This window comes from Barbus barbus (genome assembly GCF_936440315.1).
Source record: "Barbus barbus genome assembly, chromosome: 30".
NCBI lineage: Eukaryota > Metazoa > Chordata > Actinopteri > Cypriniformes > Cyprinidae > Barbus > Barbus barbus.
In genome coordinates, this window is record NC_136758.1 from 13,503,413 (window position 1) to 13,512,845 (window position 9,433).

Genomic DNA, 9,433 nt, shown 5'->3' on the forward strand with positions numbered 1-9,433 from the left:
ATCTATTAAACCTTACATGCATTTAAAAAAGTGGAATGAAACTTACCACCGTAGGTAAATTTGGCACTGCTGATTAATAAGAAAAGACACAAAACATACGTTTTCATTTTTAGAAGGTTGAATTTTTGTACAGTGTATTTTTACTCAAAGTCAAAGTGCTCAAAGTACTTGTTGGGCAAGACAGAAAAAAATGGGTCATGTTTATTTTTCCTAAATGTTTCATACTTCACATATTTTCATACCGCAGATGCCATTCAAAAGCTCAAAAAAGGGCAATAACCAATTTTATGTTTTTGTGAGAAGTCTCTTATGTTCATCACTTATTATTTCAACATTTATTTGATTAAAACTACAGTAAAACTGTTATGAAATAAAAGCCTATTACAATTTAAAATGTTTTCTATTTTAATATATTTAAAAGGATAATTTATTCCTCTGATGGCAAAGCTGAATTTTTTTCAGCGTCATTACTCCAGTTTTCAGTGTTACATGATCTTTCAGAAGTCATCCAGATATGCTGATGTGCTTTTCAAGAAACATTTAGTATTATTATTAATGTTAAAAAGAGTTGTGAGTCCCTGCGGCTGCGCCTTGAAACTATAAATCAGATAGTCTGACTGCAGTTTTTTCTCTTTTATCCAGATCTGATCTGTTTTGTTGAACAATGGCTCTAAAAGCCTGTGGGTCTGAAAGTGAATTTCGTCACAGTGTCATGATTGTGTCTGAATTTGACATTCAAATGTTACTGCCATCAGCCATGTGCAGCCATCACTTCCTCTAATGGATGTTCATTTGAAAATCATCCATTGAAACTCTGTTTGCCAAAAAATAAACCTATCTGCTTTTGTGTCATTCTGGATTCAAAAGAGTGTTATAGTTATAGTGTTACAGTATTTTAGTAATTTTGTTTTGCGCATTTGTCATTTATTACTTTTTAAATGTTTATAGCTTTAGTTTGAAAGATTTTTATTTCAGTTTTAGTCATTTTATACTTCATTTTAAACTTATTTCAGTCAGCTGACAAGGCAACCTTTATTATTTTTGTTTGAAGTTTTTCATATTTATATTTTAATTTTATTTCAGATTTAAATGACCAAAACACCATTTAATAGTTTTGGCTTTAATAACAATTGTTATTTTTTTTTTTTTAAAAGTTGTCTTGCTATCAATAATACCTAATAATAACAGAATTATCTTCTATAATGACCGAGCTTCCCCAACACAGACTGTATGCAAAGTATAGCACTAATTAATGTTCTAAATTAATGTTCATTAGTGCAGCTACTGCCCACAAAACACAATTGTGTGGACATCAAATACTCAGCATCAGGCCTCATAATGTGTCTATCCGTGCCTCCTTTAAATCTTGCCCTCTCTCTTTTTTACATCATGAATTATTTACCTTCCCCCCACCCCCAAATCTCCTTCCAACACCCCTCAGATCTGCAGATTCACTGTCAGCTGTGCTTGGAGTCTTGCTGAGAAGCCCTGGTGTCCACACCCTTTGTGCGGAGTCTGATTGTGCAAGATAAGGCCAGTCATCCCTATGCATTTAATGCAATCTAAAATAGCCAAATGCTTAGGTAAATATTTGCTACAGGAAGGGTTGTTTTTTTGTTGTTTTTATAAATACCTGCTCAGCTACCTAAAATATAGTTTTATACAGCTAATATTGCTTAGAGATGCTCCCAAAGTTTACTGTGAAGAATGCCAATGCTAGAGAGTTAAAGCACCTCATAGACGCCTCCTTAAGCATACATCGCCCCCCTCCCGTTCGTTCCCCTGCGCTGCAGTGCAATTGGAACTAGCTGCTGCTGCTATTTACCCTGAGCGGCAGCACTGCTACATTGCCTTGGTTATGGATCAACGCTTGGGATTGTGGGAAGGGCTGGGTTTCCGGGTCACGGCAGACGAGGTTTCAGGAGAGAGATATCATGCAAATAACTACAGCCACATGCTTAATATTGTCAGAATATCTCTATGATCTTAAAGCCTGGAGCTTAAAAATTCAGTTTTTAGCCAGGTTTTAAAATTAAATAAGTCCTGAATGGGTAAGACTAACAGATCTCCAGAATTCAAGTACATGCTTCCTATAAGAGTATAGAAAGGAACATCAATGGGTAGTTGCTGTGTTACTTTAGTTAAGCTGCCACATAAAGAAAAAAAAATCCCAATTTATTAAATAGATGTGTGGGGGGGGGGGGGGGGGGTAAAAATTTCATAAGTTCATAAAAGATTATTTAGAGGGTGCTGAAAAAAAATGGTAGGATAATTTGTTTTATAATTATGCTGAAAAAATGGTAGGATTATTTTTATAATTATACAAAGAAATGGCAATAACATTCAAGTAAATGTGAAATTTGAAGTAGAAATACTGGAATAGTATTTTCCTGTAAAACATGCTCCAATAATAAAAAAAAAGCAATAATATTTTTTTACTTCGAAAAAAACATTTTACAGTGTAGTAGTATGCAGTGTTGTTAGCTTCTATCATAGTTTTCATTAATATTTGAACCTGTCGTGTTGTCTGCAGTGTTAGTATTCTATATAGTAATTCACTAAAACTTTTTACAATTTCATTTTTTTTTTAATAATTTTAACTATAGTAATATGTATACTATAGTAAGGTATACTATGAACCCTTTAATGGTAAATAAGGTACAAAGTTAAGGCAATGCCCCTAAATGTCCAATTTTTGCAAAAAACATTTCTAAAAGTGTTCTGATGTTTCTTAGAATCAGGTCTCAAGATATAGCATTAATGAAGATTTATTATACATGCCAACAGTGTACTTTAGCTGCTTTGAAAAACCTCGGCCCCAGAAGGCACGTACCTTACATAATTTTAATCAATTATATATATGTATCTTCTATTATACATGTGCAGATCACCACTTCAGCCAGTTTACAGGCATAAAGCCAATACCTGAGCCATGAAGACTTCATCATGTACTAACCATAAAGATGCAGAGATTACCACATATAGTTAAGTAATTTTGTATGCCATTTGCAATAATAATGATGATTTGATCAGGATCTAGTTGAAAAACTGCTGTTTTACATTACAAAACTAGAATGATTTATAGTGAAGAGACCATTCTTGAGCAATATTCATTTTACAGATAACGATTTCTCCTTAAATGTCTTTTGTTTGCACCTCAGCTTATCTTATTAACAGTATCTGCTCATGAATCAAAGATGACACAGAAATAAGACTGCCCTCTGTCCTCTTGGGCTGCACAGCTACCCCATTTAATTATAGATTTTTTTCCATAGCCTTAGGAAGTGGAAGCTATAAGCCACATTTACCACATGGGGCAAAGTCTGCATTTATAATGCCACTGAGAACGCCACAAGGACACCGTTTTAGAAATCTGTTTCTTGCCAGCTGGGAATTACCTGAAGCATGCTCAATCATGTTGCTTGTTAAGTAATCTGAATATGCCCATGTGATGCAGTGTCTCACAAGCAGATAAGGTTTCATGAGTGAAGGTCATCTGATCTAGGATCAGATTTATGAATGGTCTTCTCCCATTCGTTGTGAAATTCCCTTTCTGGGACAAAAATTTCAGGCAGAATTTTGGTGAATTCTACATCTCTATATGAATGGATGTTTATTGGCTGTTTCCACCTCAATGACACACTCATGGGAGTGTGAGTCACAGCACTGCGCTCAATGACATAAGTCAAGGCACGTTATCGGGATAACGCTTTCTTTATCGTGAAAACAAAGAGAAAATAAATAACACCAAATGTGAAACTGTCCAAATTCAGCTGAGGTCATTGTACAGCTGAAACCCCGGGGTTGGTCTTCTGGGAACAATTAAGCAACTGAGTCTAAAAGAAAGCAAAATAGTCTCATTGCAGTAATGAATCACAGACTGGTCTGTCTGGCCAGTGTTACGCAGGGGTGGACTGAATACGGCTGTTTCAGCTGAGTCAAGGGAGATGTGAAAATATGCAGGAAGTGACCCTGTTTTTCTCATCCCATGAAAACTTCATCCCACTTTTCCTATTGGACCAGGACCGTTTATCTTTATTAAATGTAGTTAAGTAACAGAAGAGTCCAATCATGTTAGTGTCAAAAGAGGAACATTTTTCATAGTTTAAGTGAAAGACCTAATTTAGCTATTACTATAAATCAAACAAAGCACAATCAGATGTATGAAAACATATGACTGCCATCAAGTGGTCAAGATCTGTAATAAACATATTTATGACACTTTGCTGAAGTCAAATCAATGACATTGACTGGAGCTGCCCAAAACCTGCCCTTTGACCCATTTCCTTTTAGGTAAACATCTTGTCGGTCTATTCTGGTGGGAAAAGATCCATATCTGAGACATGGATATTACATTAGGGCACTTATAATATCATCATAACTGTGGTAAGTTCTTATTTTCATTATAATGAAAGCTTACTTTTTGCCAAAATGATTTATTAATATTTGTTATTTTAATCTCTAAATAACATGAACTGTATGTCAGTGCATAAATAAAGAACATAAATTATAGTTCTCTAATAGGTAAGTGTTACCGATTTAAATTGGTAAACAAGTATGAGACAATGATACAATGCTGATATTTTCCTCAGGTCAGCAAAACTACATTAAATGTGGGCATCGTTTATCTCGGATGCTTTGCTAGTCGGTGTACTACTGCTGCTGCAACTCTTCTGTAAGCCTCGGCCTGCAAAACAGGCAAATGTGCATGAATATATTAGAAAATGATTTCATGAATCTTATTTCAGGTCAGTTCTATAAATGTTGAAATTCTGTCTGACTGAAATCTGCCAGCTGATTAGTCTATTAGTGGATTAAATGTAAACATCTTTTATGTGAAATCTTATTTAGGTCAGTATTAAATAATCAGTGACATGCATTTTGTATGATCCCTCTTATTTTGGTAAAATAATTAACATTTTGCAGATTCTGCAAGGTATTTGTAAACTTTTGACTTCAACTGTATATTATATACAATAAATATGCAATATTTGCATTTCAATTTTGTCATTTATCAATATATGCTACCAAAGTAGTGTACCAAATTTTTGCACCCAAAGATCATGAAAGACTTATAGTAAGTAACTAATGGAAACCAATGAAAAGCAAGACAGGAATCCAACATGATTCACTTACTTCTGGGCTATCTGGGGATGACACAACCACAGGCTGTCCCTTGTCTGATGTTTCTCTTATGTTGAGATGAAGAGGAATGTCTCCTGGAGTGAGAAGAGAAAACCTTGTGTCCTCACAGACTGGCCAATCCACTTGAATCAAATCTAGTTACATACAGTTTGACCGCATAATATGCATACAGGCCTTACCAAGCATCTCTACACCAAGGGTCTGAGCCAGCTCTTTAGCCCCATCTGAGCCAAAAATGTGTGTCTGATGATTGCACTTGGGACACTGGAAAACACTCATGTTCTGAACCAGACCCAGCACCTGAAAGGACAAAGCACATCCTTAAAAGTAAATACAAAAAATACAGACACCAATTCTGGGACAGTGAATAACTGTCACAGAATTAACACAAAACAATGATTAAAGATATTGTTATTAATATTTTAATGCTGTTTATATTGCTTCAATGTAGGTCTCTATCAGCATGAACTTTCCATTATAATTTAAGGATAAGTTGGAGCTGGAGCCTTTAAATACAAAAGCAAATGCTTTACCGGAACGTTGACCTTTCTGAACATCTCGGCACCTCTTCGTGCATCCAGCAAGGCAATGTCTTGAGGCGTAGACACGATTACAGCACCTGAAAGACAAAATGGAGATCAGTTTAGGACAAATTATACAACTAAGCTTGATGTTTGGTGTATAAACCAGTCAAAATGTACTTACATTATGTTTAAGAGCGGTAAAAACTGATTTCATAATGAATGTTCCAAATGCTAGAAAACATTAATGCATCCAATTCCCTCCCACCTGATACAAGCAATGACAATCAAACCTTAAATGACAATCTGAGTTGGAAAAATCCATGGCGCTGTGTTGTGACTGACATTAGGTAGAATGCTTCTTTCAGATTGTAATAGATGCCAAAAAGAGGCAGACAGACCATAAATCAGCTGTAACATTTGTTTATTTACCTGCTATAGGAATATTCTGAGTAATAGACAGTTGGACATCTCCAGTTCCAGGTGGCATATCAATCACAAGGTAATCCAGATTCCCCCAATCGACCTGCATGGAAAAAGTCATTATGGTAGTGAAAGGAACAACAATGTTGAATAAATTGGATTCTTTTCTTAGACTGCAGAAAATGACACAATTTTACATGGAACCAGGATAGAGAATAATTCATGCACAATCATTCAGAATGTGCCAATGGATGGAAATTGAACTCTATTGAAGAAATCACATCTATTTGTGCTGGATGAGGACAACTAAGAAAAAAACAGATATTTGACAAAATCCTATTATCAACAGCAATTTCCAAATCCAAATTGCACACCTGTCTAATGAGTTTCTCAATAGCTGACATCACCATCAGACCCCTCCACACAATAGGTGCAACCTCTTCAACCAGAAAGCCCATTGACATACTGTAGAGGTGGGAGAAGCAAAAATTAAAACCTTAAACCATTTAAACATTAAATTGTATAAAAGAAAAAAACAAAACTAACATTCAAAAGTTTGAGGTCTGTGAGATTTTTTAAATCTTTACTTCTATTTTGCAAGAATGCATTGCATTTATCTGACGGTAAAGACATTTATGTTACAGAAATCCTGAAAAATGTTGGTTTCAAACTGGTAATAATAAAAAATGTTTCTTGAGCAGCAAATCAGCATATTAGAAAGATTTCTGAAGGATCATGTGACACTGAAGACTGGAGCAATGATGCTGAAAATTCAGTTTTGATATCACAAGAATTATTTACATTTTAAATAACATTTTACTGTATTTTTGATCATCTAAACGCAGCCTTGGTGAGCATAAAAGACTTATTTTAAATGCATTTTGAAAATCTTACAGACCCCAAATGTTTGAACAGCAGTCTATATAAAATAACACGTTTGCACTGTAACTATTAATCAGTCATGTACTTACCAAGGAATCCCAAAATTCACAAGTGGCCTCATTAAGTTCTCTGAGAAACGAAAAAAGGATCAGACATGATTGACAAACTCATTTTCTTATAAAACAAGATCTGTTTTGTTTACAAAGCAAATGTGGCCACAAACTCACTTTCTGTTAATTCGGGGTTTCCTTTTAGGTTCATTAACTTTGGAATGGAGGGGCCATAGACATCAGCATCTAGAAGACCCACCGATTTACTCTACATGCAAAAGTGGTACGAAAAGGATATTACTGAAGGCAAAATGTCTCATAAAAAGTGAAATAATTTTGTGGTTTCAATACAGTGTCTAAGATAGGGTTATCTGAATGTCACCTGATCGTTAGCCATAAGTCCAAGAGCAAGATTCACTGTGAAGACATTAAACTAAATAAGGATTTCAGAGAAATGCTGGCAGTTGAAAGAGTAAAACACACAGATTGGAAATTATTGTGGCATGAAACACAAAGGTCAATGAATGCAAAAGACAACAGACCTGCTGTTGTGGACTTTCCCACCCCTCCTTTCCCTGATGCAACAACAATGACCTCTTTGACTCCAGCTATGGGCTTCTGTTTTGGCAAACCTCGTGCCATGTGCTGCCTCTGTCTCTCCTGTAGAGCTCGTTCACCAGCACCTGAAGTCTAAACAGAAAAAAAGGAGAGAATATGTGTTTGTAATACAGTCTAAACTGTAATATCGTTGGGGTTATGCATCTATACAGCACTGATAATAGGGCACCTGTAATAACTACATATTAAAGAGGTTTACTTACCTTGAAGCGGATTTCATGTCTATTTTGATGTGTAGGAACAAATCTGCTAGCCAAAAGTGGTGTGCCTATAATGTTTGAGGACAATGTATATATTTGCAAAAGTCTTTTGTAGCTGTCGTGTAATTTAATCATCTTATAAAGCTCCCAGAGACGAGATTTCAGACTTTGTCACGAGCAAAACAAAGACAGTTTCCATGTGACACTCGTTTCTATCGGTTTAGCACTTGGATGCGTTTTTGAATAAATCATATAATATATCACAAATACAGTTTTACAAAAATATAGATGGCATGAGCTGTCGTGAAGTCGCCTCGCACTGTCGACGGTTGATGACGTATATTGTTTGGATTCTCACGCGGAAGCGGAACCCCCTGCAGTTCCATAGTTCATTTCCATAACCAATAAACTCGCGAGGTTCATTCAAAATAAACTTATATTATTTATGTTACTTTGGAATTAAATTGATCACTGTCATTGAAAACGGCATATTCCGTAGCAATGTCCGAGAGAACAGATAACGGCATGAAAGCGCGAGCGATTCTCCAGCAGTGTCTGCACGCGCGACTGCAGGTCAAACCTCCAGATGCTGAGAGTGAAGCTGAATGGGTTGAGGTATCGGGGAAATATTTAAATAATTAATCTTAACTGAAATTATCCAACTAATGACCTGTCTAATGTAATTCTGATTGTTCAGATTAATAGGGGAATGGTTATCTACATCTGCTTTTTCAAAGGTGCAACTGAAGATATAATCCCCAAAATGGGTATGCAATTGCTCCTGTCTCACGTTTGCAATAAAACATACATGCATGCATTAATTCTGAAATCAAATATACACTGTATATAATTTACACCTGTTTTCCCACTCAGTGAACACACTGCTGAACATGAAGCTTTGTGAGACAGAATCTGGAAAGTACACCTCAGTCCTTCAGCTACCAGGCAGTGTTCTCATAGTACCGCAAGCTACGCTTGGAGGAAAACCTAAAGGAAAAGGGATGCAGTACCATGGCAACATTGGGAAAGATGAAGGCTTGAAACTCTACGGCAGCTTTGTGTCTCATTGTCAAAATGAACTCTCAGCATGCAAGAACAGTGACACTGTTACAGAGGTCAAACATGGAACGTATGGGAACAGACAAGTCCTGAAGCTAGATACAAATGGACCTTATACTCATCTAATGGAGTTTTAAGAATTGTACCATTTTTGTTTGTTTGTAGATCATTAATATATCGGTGTATGAAGGACATGGATCTACACAGATCATTCAGAAGCATGGAAAGACTGTTAATACACATTTATAGCTCCACTCCTAATTAAAATATATGTAATGCTTACACCTGGTGTTTGTGTCTGTTTTCGTGTTATGTTGTGCTATCTAGTACTTATCTGATAAAATAGTCCATAAATTAGCTGTAATATTTGTTTATTTTGCTCCTGTTTAAATATAGTTGATATCTTCAGTTCCAAGTGGAATATCAATCACAAGGTGATCCAGATTTACCCAATCTGTATAAAAAGTCATTACAGTATAGGGAAAATAATGTTGCATAAATTGGAGAATTTTCTTTGGACTGCAGAAAATGACAC

At 35.7% G+C, this 9,433-nt stretch overlaps 2 protein-coding genes across 2 annotated transcripts; one reads left to right on the forward strand and one right to left on the reverse strand.

Moving 5' to 3' along the window:
- Positions 1–2,752: 2,752 nt before the first annotated feature.
- Positions 2,753–8,210, reverse strand: nubpl (nucleotide binding protein-like). The gene is made up of 11 exons (XM_079386269.1): positions 7,843–8,210; positions 7,564–7,711; positions 7,404–7,438; positions 7,199–7,289; positions 7,061–7,100; positions 6,464–6,554; positions 6,099–6,192; positions 5,679–5,764; positions 5,325–5,445; positions 5,137–5,219; positions 2,753–4,687 (listed from the first exon to the last, which is right to left on the reverse strand). The coding sequence occupies exons 1-11, from the start codon at positions 7,972–7,974 to the stop codon at positions 4,625–4,627; spliced, it is 984 nt and encodes a 327-aa protein (XP_079242395.1). The 5' UTR covers positions 7,975–8,210; the 3' UTR covers positions 2,753–4,624.
- On the forward strand, positions 8,180–9,179 carry dtd2 (D-aminoacyl-tRNA deacylase 2). Its single transcript, XM_079386270.1, has 3 exons — positions 8,180–8,454; positions 8,537–8,606; positions 8,713–9,179. The coding sequence occupies exons 1-3, from the start codon at positions 8,341–8,343 to the stop codon at positions 9,033–9,035; spliced, it is 507 nt and encodes a 168-aa protein (XP_079242396.1). The 5' UTR covers positions 8,180–8,340; the 3' UTR covers positions 9,036–9,179.
- Positions 9,180–9,433: the final 254 nt, after the last annotated feature.

Bases quoted from the DNA above. Each gene is read 5' to 3' on its own strand.
- nubpl (XM_079386269.1), bottom strand. From the start codon at position 7,974: ATGATTAAATTACACGACAGCTACAAAAGACTTTTGCAAATATATACA. The intron at 7,439-7,563 runs GTCTGTTGTCTT...ATGTCTTCACAG, and splicing joins GGGAAAGTCCACAACAGCAG to TGAATCTTGCTCTTGGACTT. The intron at 5,220-5,324 runs GTAAGGCCTGTA...TTCTCACTCCAG, and splicing joins CCTTGGTGTAGAGATGCTTG to GAGACATTCCTCTTCATCTC.
- dtd2 (XM_079386270.1), top strand. From the start codon at position 8,341: ATGTCCGAGAGAACAGATAACGGCATGAAAGCGCGAGCGATTCTCCAG. The intron at 8,455-8,536 runs GTATCGGGGAAA...CTGATTGTTCAG, and splicing joins GTGAAGCTGAATGGGTTGAG to ATTAATAGGGGAATGGTTAT. The intron at 8,607-8,712 runs GTATGCAATTGC...TTTCCCACTCAG, and splicing joins AGATATAATCCCCAAAATGG to TGAACACACTGCTGAACATG.